The sequence below is a fragment of the Crassostrea angulata genome, chromosome 4, assembly GCF_025612915.1.
Source record: "Crassostrea angulata isolate pt1a10 chromosome 4, ASM2561291v2, whole genome shotgun sequence".
NCBI lineage: Eukaryota > Metazoa > Mollusca > Bivalvia > Ostreida > Ostreidae > Magallana > Magallana angulata.
In genome coordinates, this window is record NC_069114.1 from 33,459,310 (window position 1) to 33,472,852 (window position 13,543).

General features: G+C 31.9%; 1 protein-coding gene across 1 annotated transcript; it reads left to right on the forward strand.

The window, feature by feature from the left end:
* Nucleotides 1-4,418: 4,418 nt before the first annotated feature.
* Nucleotides 4,419-11,557, forward strand: LOC128181282 (uncharacterized). The gene is made up of 5 exons (XM_052849634.1): nt 4,419-4,555; nt 9,639-9,691; nt 9,825-9,965; nt 10,347-10,488; nt 10,573-11,557. The coding sequence occupies exons 1-5, from the start codon at nt 4,464-4,466 to the stop codon at nt 10,928-10,930; spliced, it is 786 nt and encodes a 261-aa protein (XP_052705594.1). The 5' UTR covers nt 4,419-4,463; the 3' UTR covers nt 10,931-11,557.
* The last annotated feature ends 1,986 nt before the right edge of the window (nt 11,558-13,543 follow it).

The window sequence follows — 13,543 nt, forward strand, 5'->3', positions numbered from 1 at the left end:
ATCTGGAGAAGACAGAGACTCGGCGGGGTTCCGTAACATGCTTATTCATTACGTCTCAGCGACTGCATAAATTTGCATCCAGGGATACAATTGGCAGATGGATGGAATCTGTTCTTACGATGGCAGGAATTGACCCCTCCATTTTCAAACCCCATAGACCTAGGGTGGCTTCCGCAAGCGCCGCGCACGCATTAAGGATTCCCGTTGACACTATACTGAGAATAGTGGGTTGGTCCAGCGAATCAGCATTCAGGAAGTGTTATAACAAAGACATTACTTTGAACGCAGACATGAGTAAAAGAATGTTGGAAAATTATATGCAATGAAATGTATATATGTTACATGTATGTTGAGATTAGATAAATAAGTAGACAATATTACATATGTTATGTGTTATTACATATCCAAGTAAAAAGTTCAAAAAATTAGGATTTATCTCTAAAGTCTCATTTTAGACAGAGGCCCCAATAGGGGAGAAGAAATTAAAAAGTTAAACGAGACTTACCTGGAAGATGAAGTTTGACTGTAATTTCTTCGACCCTATTGGGTGCCGACGGATCAAATCCCCAACCCGAAGATCCCACCCTTTTTTCATTTTTTCTCAACAATATATTTATTAATCCAATTTTTTTGTGCTCTGAAATATGAACCACGCGGTATCCTTATCATCTCATTTGATCCCTCGGCAATTACAGTCAAACTTCACCTTCCAGGTAAGTCTCGGTTAACTTTTTAATTCAACACTAATCATTATTCTCCAGCAAAGAGAAAATTTTCATCGTTTAAAGCACATGTGAAAAATTGTGATACGTCTCATATACATGCCGATATAGACGAGAAATACACCACGGCCTTCCTGCTTAATGGGATTACGTCTCCAAACACGGACTCTCCATATTTCACTGAAGAAGACAATGCCTACTTTGTTCTAGATTCAAAGGACAAAGCTTGTGATGACAATGCTGAGAACACCATGTCAGTAGACAATCTGCCTCCACTTCGTTTCAGTGTATTGGTAAGGTAATGGTAAATTTTGAGAAACAACACTTAAGATTTGCATAGACTAAAAGAAAGTCCTCTGATCTTTTTTTGTTTCATTCAAAACATTCATAAAGGACTACATACATATCTATATTAATTTGAATATAGTGTAATTCGTTGCTAAATAAACATTTTGGTAATATAATTTTATCTTCAAAATGACGAGTTACTGGTGATTAGGAAAGTTAGATTATGAATCTTTCTTGTCCATGGCGTACAAAAAGTAGATCTAAATTTTTTTTTTTTTTTTTTGCAATTTTTTGTAATTACATTTTTCACATTCATACATACACAGACACACCATAGAACATAAGTAATTATACTATTAAGTTGATGCAATCTGGAAAAAAAACTATATGACTTCTGCTCTAAGTCTAAAAATTAACTGTTTGATAAATTATATGTACATGAATATAATTTTCATATATTAGAATACTGTTGCATGTTTGAGTAATTTATTCGACATATCAATTTGAATAAATTGATGTATCATGAAGCAAATAATGATCTGTTGAATTTCAACAAGTAAGTTCAACAAGTAGTTATGAATAAAATAAATATTTGCTAAGCAGCATTAATACACGCAGTAACCAGTGTAAGGACCATACCCACAAATAACTTAACCTGCAGGAAGCCGTATTTTTGGAAATCTGTATACTCACAAGCGGTTATTGACCGTGGGCAAACCTAATAAAAATTTCTAAATTCTTTAAGTATTTTTCTGTCACTAAGAAGAAAGATGTGAAGAAAGATCTTTATATTTTGGATGTTAAAAATACCCCTTAAGAATGCGAATATAATAATACTATCTTTCTATGCAAAATCATGAATGTGCGTTAACTTTATTTGACTGGCAGTATTTCCTTTTTGAAAGTGATTATGTAATCTCACTCCAAATAAATGACACTCGACGTATCGTTACTCCTTAGATAAATTTTAGAATTCCCTATCACTTGAAAACTTGATACATAAAATGTCACATTAAGTATTGCCATTTGTAAATAAACCTACATCGCTCACAGGAATACACCAAAATACTTCTGACTCATTGAACGGTAAAGCTTTGTAATGTGGTGTCAAAGTATTCATGAATACGATTGAAGTTCTGGTGTAACTATTGACTGTGAGACCGACACATATCGTTCATATCGGTTTGGTATTTTTATATAAGTATTATGACACTGTCCGTTTACTTGGAATCTTGCACATTATGGGAGGTAGAGGTTCGATAAGAATATTGGTTTATATACTTGATATATCTAAAATTCAATTTATAGCGCATAACCATGTGAAACTACTAAGTTATCGGTTGTTGCAACTGTTACAATACAGTAACTGTAATATTCGCTGCTGATACAGGCATACATGAAAAGAACATGTCAACAAGCTCACACCACCGAATACATGTCCTATTGATTGTAGGACAGACACTGACTAATAGTATGTTATTAGTAAATGGTTTAGACATGTTTTGAAGGAACACAACAATTTGAATAAGCGACATTCGAGGTTTGCAAATGAACCTCAATTACAAAATTGCCGCAGATCACCATAATATGGAACCCCTTTGAGCAAGTTTCCGGAACGTATTTTGTTTTTGACAGTAAAACGATAAGTGAAGAACGCTGGGTGGTCATCATGAAACCAATCGTACTTATTTTAATTTCCTTTACAAGTTGATATTTGTGACTATGCACTATTATTAAGTAAAAGAAAATTCCATATATTTAATCTTTATATGTGATTATAACTTAATACAGTGATCTTCTTCCACATAGTCTTAATATAGCCACAACCGTTTCGCCTTCCTAAGTCGCTGTGTCAAACTCGTCAGGCTGTACTATATTTATCTGAATTATAAAGTGTGTACTTTGTGTCTATTTTAAAAATGCATGTGAATTGCAAATGCGTAACTAGTTACATTCTATATTGTATTGCTATGATACATCATACATTAAGAAAATATATTAAGGCAAGACAGTACTTCCTTGATAACCACCCAAACAAGAACCAAAACAGGAATATGTTTATCGATAATTATTGCAAGTTCTTCCTATACAGCTACATATATTTATGGGGAGCTAGAGGGAACTAAATAAAGAGTATAGCGTTAATTTATTCTGCATGTTGTTTACGTCCATATCAAAACCATGGTACGTTTACTAATATTGTATAGTACATGTAAACGAGATAAATGTTTCATCACGAGCATAATACGTTGACCATCTTAGTTATTTTCAGTAGTAACATAAATGGTCTATTTTGATTTTCTGGATAAGATTCTCCATAAGTAAAAACTCATTACGGTTTTAGCTAAAATCCTACCTTAGCTTTTGTTCGTTAATCAGTCGGTCTGTTTTGTCAGGTCGTCTGTATTTTTTTTCATATATATATATATATATATATATATATATATATCTGTGTGTGTGTGTGTGTGTGTGCGTGTGTGCGTGCGTGCGTGCGTGCGTGCGTGCGTGTGTGTGTGTGTGTGTGTACATGTATTTGGAAACATTAACCAACAAATCAACAATGGATCCAAGAAATGAGCAACGTTCTGCAATAAAATATACATTGGAAAATCCTCGCATTGTAGATTTGAGTTCGTTAAAAATAGAAATAATGGACCAATTTTTTTGCCTCAGGAAGGTTTGTTTTGTTAAATTTTGGGAAAATATAGGTGAACATGACTTATATATTACTATGCAGGTATCTTGAAAATATTTAATGAAGATTCAAATTAATTGTGTTTCATGACACCCCCCCCCCCCCCCCATTCTTTTACCATCTCTCTGAGCTAGCTCAATGTTTGATAAAAAAAAATATGGAAAAAAGGTATGATTTTGTTTTTGGAGTAGAAGTAATATAAAGAATTACATTTGAACGATTTGTGCCAGTCAGCAGTCACGAAAGTTTCTCTCCAGCAATCACATTTGCAATTCTATTAAAGTACAGAATATTTTTATTTGATCTACCTTTTCTATCCTTTCAGATGCCATATTTAATTCGTTTCTTGAATGGGAGTTTTTAACTCTTTGGAAAACGTAGTCTATTAGTTTCAATCACCCATCCCTGATTGTTGTAGAAAGCGATATTGTATTAGATGTGGATCTGAGATCTTGTCTGGCAACTTGAATTTAATTTAAGGATTCTAAAAAAAGAATTTGAAAGAGAAGGAACTGAATTTTTTTTTTATATTTATTTACATGCATGGTCCTCAGATACTCTAATCACTAAATTTTTACCGATGTGACGCTTCTACAGAATATATAGTAGGTGTGTTTAACATTTGATTCATATGCCTAATGAAAATGTTTTAAAGATTTCAAATATTTTTCGAATTTGATACGTGTCACGAACATTTCACCATACAACGCAGCTGTGAATCGACAAGGGTCTTCTACTTACACTCGGAGTGCTGAGAAATGAAGTCGAGAAGACACGGTTTTAATACCTTCTTAATATTCCAATTTTTCTGTTGTACATTAACAACTGGAAAAGATTGTTCTAGAGAAGGGTAAGTTTTTTTTTTTTATAAAGGCTTATGCCAAATATATAATTCTTCTGAAATAATGATACAATTCGTTGTTTAAAAAGTTAAGGAATGTTAGGTAAATGTGGAGGTATCCTTTTTGTATATAACCATATACATGTAAGACAATGATACATTTTCTACAGTTTTATAAAATCAATATCATACTTATCATACAGAAGTTTATTTTAAAGGGTATTAGTAGCTTCAGTTTTCTGCTGTTATATGTACATACATTCAATGGGCATTGAACATTTTATTGAAAAGATCTGTCGACACATCAGTGAGAAATCAAATCGCCTTGAAACAGAGCTGGAAATGATGTTTCAGAGTCTCTGTTTTTCATAAGAGTTTTCATTATCTTATTATGATATGGTAGGGAATCTTGTGTAATTGTATAAATTTATGACCCAGTGTTATTTGTCTTTTTTAAAACTTGGAACAGAGAAAAGAACTAAGTATTAAATCTAAATCAAATATAAGGAAAAAAGTGCACAATGAAACTAGTTATTTATCAACGTTCTTCCTAAATAGTAAAAAAAATGTTCAGTTGTTGAAAATAAAAAGTGATTTATAAGTAAGTTTTGTTATAAGTGGTACCCCATATAAAATACAGTGTTGATAAAACTTAGTTATTTGGCTGTGACTCATCAAAAACGGAAACCCCTTCGTATCTAATGAAAAGAAGAACAGAGAAGGTACTTAACTTAATCCACAAAACGTTACAAATATAAAGCTTTGAACTGAACTGTATGACACAGTATATACATTTCGGTATGAAACAACGCAAAGAAAGAAAAAAATGCCTCTAGTAAACAGTTGAAAGCAATCACATGATAACGAACCGGACCCAGAGAAACATGATACCAGATCTAGAGTGGGGTGGGAGAAGGTTGGGCTGAAATGCCAGTTTTTTTTTCTTTGTAAACGTTTATGTTCAAATTATATATAAAATAAACAATTTTGTAACGACTTGCCAATGTACCTTTTGCATGTAAAGTTCGTATATATAGATTAGATTAAGATCATGATAAGATATACAAGTCAGCATTGTACTCACGCCCACCGAAATGTCAGATTAGGAATTCGAGGTTTTGGCAAGTTAATGTGTGTTCCAATTTATTGTATGTTAGTATTTTTTCAATTTTGCTTCACACAATTTTTGTTTGATTTGCTTCGTTTCCTACTTTCAAATGCAAAAGCTTTGAGCTGACACTATTTGTGAACATCAGATGTGCTAGTGTGTCTATTTAAAGACCGTTTATTAATCATTTATTGCTATTGCTGAATATTTCATGCGGCCGTTAAACATCTTTTCCTCCAGTTAATCTTGACAATTCTTTTTTTAATTCCGTTGTAAATTTGGTGGTGATTTTTTTTTATATATGTGTGTATGTAGCATATCTTTGGAAGGATAATTTAAAAAATCAAAGTAATCTATCGCAATACTAAAAACAATTATTATTACTTACGTTTGAATCACATTATCCTTAAACTTATACATAAATATGAAACTTTGTAGGAAGTCATTAAGCTTTAGCAACAATCATAAGTTTTAAAGAAGTTGTTCCGGCAAAAAACGTATACAATTTTCCTTGTATAGTGAACATGATGTACAGGGATGGGGTCGATTACATTAGATTACTTTTCCTTTTTGAAATCATGATTACTTTGGATTACATAACCAGTACTTGGTGGAAGGTTTTCTCGTTTTTGTTTTTGGCAGTTTAATGTTTAGGAAAAAAAACGATGCAATTTCGACAGAAGTATTAATTCTGATATCAAGTTATCAATAGTTACAAGCTTTTTTTCATTCCTCTGTATTATTAACACTTTGAGAAAGTTTTTGTATGTTTGTGTCCATTGCCATGTGAGATGGATTTTTCTGACCTTTCTTTTTGAGTTGCGTAAATATCTCTGTCTTTGTTATAAAACGAAAGACATTAATTTATCTATCAAAAAGGACACATTTTTTTTTACCTCAATTTATACAATGGTTGACTAGGCATGCCTTATTATATTATATATTATGTTATAATGGTAGCCAAGCTGACTTAAAACACACTTTATTATCTTAGTTGTTAAAACACACATTACATTAATGATATCTATCGTACTAAAACCATATCAAAAGTTGAAGCTTATTCACCTAAGAACTCCGATGATTTTTTAGGCATTTCAATTTTATTATTGTAATCATAAAAGTAATCAAAAATTAATCATGATTACAGGATTTTTTTTAGAGAAATCGATTTAATTACAATTACTTAAATCAGAAAACTGGATGATTACTGATTACTCGTGATTACTCAGCAACCTGTAATCGATTACAGTTGATTAGAATTACTGATTACGATTACCCTATCCCTGATGATGTAATACTATTTTTTACTTGCATTGTTAAACTAAACACGTTTTGCTAAGTTTATATCTTTCATAAGTAAAAAAGTGAATATGTTATTCAAATCAAGAATGTGTCTGCATACTTGAATGCATACATGTACATATCAATATCGGTGCATTTTGCTTCGAAACTGGTCTTAAACACAACAATTTTGTCAAAAATCATTTTTATCTCCATGTTCAGTACAAATGCATGTAATTTTTCATTTATGTTGCTTTGTTAGTCGGGAAAACTGGTCATATTACAAACTATTATACTTTATATAAATCAATTATCAAAAGTATGAATATAGGACGATAGCAAATGGTTTCCATGATAAAAGAACGTGGGACTATGATACTCGCGTCTGTGGTCAGAGAGACATAATGTAACTAAGTCTGCAATACATGTAAGTAATTCTTTTATAAGTTGATACTGCATTTTAGCTCAGGTTGTTTGTATGATATTGCGAATAAATCAAATAAGGTATTGGATGATGCGTTATTTTATTTGTCGATGAATTTACATCTACTTATGACTGTGACTCAACAAGCACTGTATTTCTTTGTACCTGATGACTTGAACAATGTACGAAGTACTTATCTTAACTACGAGTTCAACGTGTGTTTAGTTTGGCTAGAGAGACATCATGTAACTAAGTCTGCAATACATGTAAGTAATTCTTTTAGAAGTTGATACTGCACTTTAGCTCAACTTGTTTGAAAGGTATTGAGAATAAATCAAATAAGGTATTGGATGAAGCGTTATTTTATTTGTCGATGAATTTACATCTACTTATGACTGTGACTCAACAAGCACGGTATTTCTTTGTACCTGATGACTTGAACAATATACGAAGTACTCATCTTAACTACGAGTTTAACGTGTGTTTAGTTTGGCTAGTGGTCCACTATCAATTGAACGTATGTAAGCATGAGGGTGTAAAATACAGTTTTATATGTAACGTTATAAGGACGTTTTTAGATGAGGGGAAAGCAAAACTGACCCTTATAAAAATAAATTGTAACAAATGTTACTTATATATCTATATATCAATAGAAAGATAAAATTGTGAATTTTTAAAATATTTAAGAATAATGCACATGTAACTTAATGCTAGAATTTATTTGGCACTCAAAACATGCGGAAAATAGACAAAAGGATGCCTCTAAATGCAGTACACCCATGCATTTTAGGCTCCCCCTAAAAGCAGAATGCAACCAAATCAGCAATTTTATTTCTGTACATTTTCAAGAACAAGTTCTTAGGCATCGTTTGATAGTATTTTCAGGGTACATTCCCCAGCTTTTTAAAGAGCTATGTCACCCGCTAAAAAATTCATAAAATTCTGCATGTGTTAAATCTGGATGTTTTTGGAGTTACCTCCCTTTATTTTAGAGTCTCACAAAATTAATTTTTAAAAATTTTCTACATAGTTTTTTCATGTACTCGAAAGATAATCCACTATATTATGCAATTGAGAATTTAAAAATTAATTTTTCATGTATACCGCATAAAAATAGCAGGAAAATCCCTACCCATCATGCTTTTCCTCAGAGAAAAACCCCCTGGATTTTATACGGAGCTGTGTTTAGCTACCTAATCTAACAAATTAACGAAATAGCTCAGCTAGTATATCTGATAAAGAAATATTACAATACAATTTATTTCTTATTGATCAACTGCACAATGAATGCTATTCTATCATTATCTCTAGTTCATGTATGTATAGTTCGTTTTAAGCAATTTTTTATCATGTTACTTTGTTGGTATGTAGCATAGGTTGGAGAAAGGTTATAAAAGTTATCTGTATTCATTGGCATAAAACGTACGGCAGGATAAATATGTTATTATGACGAAGAACCAGTGTCTCTATCAGCATCCTGATATTTATAACTCTTAAGAATAATTTAGCTAAAAAAGTTCTCCATTGATATGAGTATGAACACTGTGTCTCTCGATTTTTCTATTTTTAGTGTACATACATGTATGCTTTATTGAACAGATGATTTTGTGTAAAAAAACCCCAACAAAACAATTGAACACAGAAGAACTTTTTTTAAATTATAAGTCTGTCTTCTTATTTTTTCTTAGTCATTAAAGACTTTGTTGTACTTTTGAATTACCGTTTTTTTCCTCATGAGGGTCAAATTTTACCCACAGAAATATTATTGCACATGGTTGCATGCCACATAAAATTTAACAGGTCAGTAGAAATCTTGTCTAACAGCAATTGCCAATCATCTTATTATTAAATATCTCAATCATAATCATAATACCATCAAAATTCAAAAGAAACAATACATGTATTTTTGAAAAAGATCCCTTTAGTAGAACTGATATTTTTTTGTTAATATTTTTTCGCCGGTGGTACAGTGTATTTTATAGTTTTGTCCTTCTGTTAACGTTTCTTCTGATGTTTGGGCAATTCAGTTGGCTGTTCAATTCGATACTTTAGGACTGTTCATATCTGACTCGACAGCGTGTCTGTATTTAACCGTATCAGCAATGTTATTTATCATATGAGATTGTACATGTAGTAAATATTTCCCCCTTTTTAAGCGAAGCAGCTAGTCAATGGAAGTTGTGATAACGATGTTGTTCAAATTTTTCTTCGCACTTTTCAAGAAATACCCTCCCCCGACGGTTTTATATCATCTTTGATAATATTGATATCTTCCACAGGGAACCATTGGAATGCTGTGTAAACAATTATGAAGTCAACGGAAAGTGTTTAGGTATTGACAAAATTAACTAAATCGCACTTTTTTCTTAAAAATGGTTCTATTAATGTTGGCTTAGTATATATTGACAACATATTATAGCTTTATAATTTGGATTATTGTAATTAGTCATTTTTTTTTTCGATAGAATGTCCTGACGGGTGGTTGGGCTTCAACTGTTCTGTTCCTTGCACTGATGACTATTATGGCAGATTCTGTGTCAATGTCTGTAACTGCAGCTCTGAATATCAGTGCCACCACGTAAATGGATGCGTACTTTTATCTACTGGTATGGTATAAAAATATAAGGAAAAATTATGTTAACTTACACAATAATAAATTAGTTAACTGAGGTGGTCTATTATTCCATCTGACATAACATATCTACTTGTATACATATAATTAAGGAATATATTATATCTAAAGTAGTAACATCATATCGTGGAAAAAATAGTACTTCTTACATGTATTCAGTAAATAGGACATTCGGAAAATGTTGCCATTAAAACATGATTTAGCCTCAACATAAATTAAGTAAATAGTTATCAGAAAGGAAAGGGCATCATATTTTCTAACTGATCCAAAACAATATCATTTTACTCGTAAAGGTAAAATTTCAATGTGAAAAAATAACACATACCTGACAATATTTTCAAATGCATTCTTTTAGTTTCGGACGAAAAGATAGAGCCAAACATGTACAATGATGATGAGAATGTTGTTTCAATGTGGGTGTTGATTTCGGTAATCCTGATTACGTTACTAATTTGTGGAAGCGGGACTGCTGTTGCAATAAGGACGGCTAGGAAAAGGTCTCCTTTACAAATATTCTCACTTCAGAAAGAGAAATATCAATGTATTAAATACTATATTAAGGCTGCATTATTTCTTAATAGGAACTTCTGTTTTGATGTTTCTACCCCTGTAACGTTAACTGGACGGAAGACAATAGAAGCATATTCCATTCAAAGATTAAGCAAATTTAATGAACCAAAGGACATCAGTGACGATTTACAATACGCTGAAATAGTTAGAGATGGAACCAAATCGAAATATAATACCGACAAAAGCTCTTCCAAATCTGAGAACAACTACTTCGACCAGAATTCCTCTGAGCCCAAATCTAATGGCAACATATACAGTACACACATCTTACCTGATGCAGATTATGATAAACTACAGTTTCATCCCCCAAATGATGAAGTTCTTCATAACGAACTAGACTTGTATGATGTCACCGTCCAAAAATCATAGTAGATGTTTTGCACCATTAACTATTTATATGCATGTCTATTCAAATACTTGTAGGACACTGGTATTATATTGCATTCATATGCAAATATTTTATTTATTTGATCTCCTGATTAATATCGGGTATCTTGAACATTATTTTTAAAGACAACGAACAATGGGCGAATAAAATAAATTTAATGTTCAAAATAAAACCTAATAAATGTACCACGGCCCATATTAATGTTTTAAATACTCGAAATGAGTCTGTCATACGCTGTTGATGGGAATTTTTCGGTTAACATCAATAAGCAGATCATCAGTGAAACATCTAAAATCTACTATAAAACAATAATTCATTAAAATACCTAGTGCATTTCAATTTTCTTAAAGTTACTCTTTAACAAAATGAAATTAAGTTCATATGATAAATCTTAATTGCAAATAATTTGGTTCAAGTACAAGACGTCATTGTCGTTTGTTGTTTTAAAAGTAAGTCTATTATATATTCCAGTTTGATACGATTCATGTATGAATATTTAAAATTGTTCAGATTAATTTGGAATGTTAATAAAGTCATGTTTCGATTAAAAACTTTAAATGTCAATAAAACAAATTTTGAAAGATCATTTGTGTGCTCATTCTCTATAGTTTTTTGTTTAGTTTTGTTTAACATATGCATCCACATGCAAATAAAGTTAGGTAAGTTAACTAAACTTTTTTAAGTTATATGTTATATGTTCTACGGGTGCGACCGTTGGGGCGAGCGTTGGATGTGAAATAAAACATACCTATTTTTTTCAATTAATTTTCATTATTTATAATTTAAAATATTTTTTATTTATTTCTAAGAAGAATTTATCTCAGATAATGTTGTTGAATAATTAAGATTTTAACATGACGTTCAATGCAGTTTATTTCCTCTAATAAATCGATTGTAACGTCATTTCACCACGCCCCTTTTCTTGCAGCAGACATTTTTCTTTAACCTACATATAAAAAATGACTGATCATAGAGCCCCCCCCCCTTCCGTTAAAAAAATATATTCTTTTAATTTAGGTATGAAAATTTGCTTATCATATAAGGATTATAGAGTTGCCCCCTCCTTTTTGGAAGCTTGTAATAAATGGAAGTGAAAATAAAGATATCATTGAACAGCTAAAAAAAAGCTTAATGAATACTTCGCACTCCCCATCCCTCACTCCGGATTAGAATTTGCATGATTTTGAGAATTATTGTTTTTGTCTTTTTGCCTTTTTGTCTTTTTTTTGTGAAGATTTTAAACGCCCCCCCCCTTTTTTTTTTAAAATGATGCTAGGTGTGCGTTCCTGAAAATTATCGTAAATATAGTGAATAAAATAAATGCGAGCGTTCATTCAATTGAGTGCAAGTTACAACTGTTTCCTATCTCTGAACAAATGTCGCAATTCGTTAGCTTTGATATCCTAGATTTTGAGAGGATTTTGGGTAATATTTCAGCAGATTCACAATAACTAGTTAGAGTAATTTCTCCTTATTGTGACGTCAAAATTCACGTCGGTTAAGTGTCATCTGTCTCTTTAAAAACAACTATGAAAAATAAAACTACGCGAAGTATGATGTTTTATCAACTAAAAAAGCATGGTTTTCTTAAAATTACACATTTTATCTGCTTCTCAAAAGTTTTACGTTGATTCTCGTGAGTATGTGAGAACGCCTCTGCAATGTTTGGCATTGCATTGCGCGTCGAAATTTACTGACGCCGAAAAATTCTTTCGGATCAATATGCAAGAAATCCATTGTGACGTCACTCGAGTGTACAGAGGTTAAAGGACGATAACTCCGTTAGTCTTATATGTGATGGAATTACGTTATGTCAGCAGTATATTTACAATGCATGTACATAGTCTTTGATAATTATTATCTTGCTTGTTCTCTTGAGAGCGTGAAATGGGAAACCATATTTACAAGGAACTGCTGGTCCGACAAAAACAGGGCATTACTGGTCTGAGGAATAAATATGCAACTGGTCTGAATGTTTTATTCACACGCGCCTCGCCGGTAGATCTCGCTGCGCTCGCTTATATTAAATCATGAATCACAGAGAGCGTGAGAAAGGTGCCAAAAACAGCACATGCATAGCTATAATGTAATATATGATAGTAATACATGTGCTATATTGATGTTTTCATCACAACTTTCGGAAATTAAAATCTAAACGCGTTTATGTTGCAGATGGTTTTTATCTTCTTTCTGAACTTCTATATATTATAAATAAGGTTTTTTTTAACACAAATTAAAGCTTTATATATTGCAGCATTCTTTAATTTTGGATTCGTTGCTTTAATCATATGTCATTGCAGTCAAACATATAAAACTCCTAAAAAGAGGGGGGGGGGGTGTCAAGGAGAGTCAAATTTACAAATTTACAAAGAGTAACTTCGTGAACGTCGGTAGGAATTTTTCAGATCCAGTCTGGTTTATTTGTTTCCAGTTATATGTCAAAATTGGGTAAAATCGTTGTTTCGGAGCATGCAGTTTGATCCGGAAGTTGTAGAGTGGTTTAGCACAGCTGAGTTCACACTCTTTTCCATTCAAGTTTATTAACAAACGTTCCATTTTGTAGATACATGTACGAGTTTAGATGTTCTAAGAGA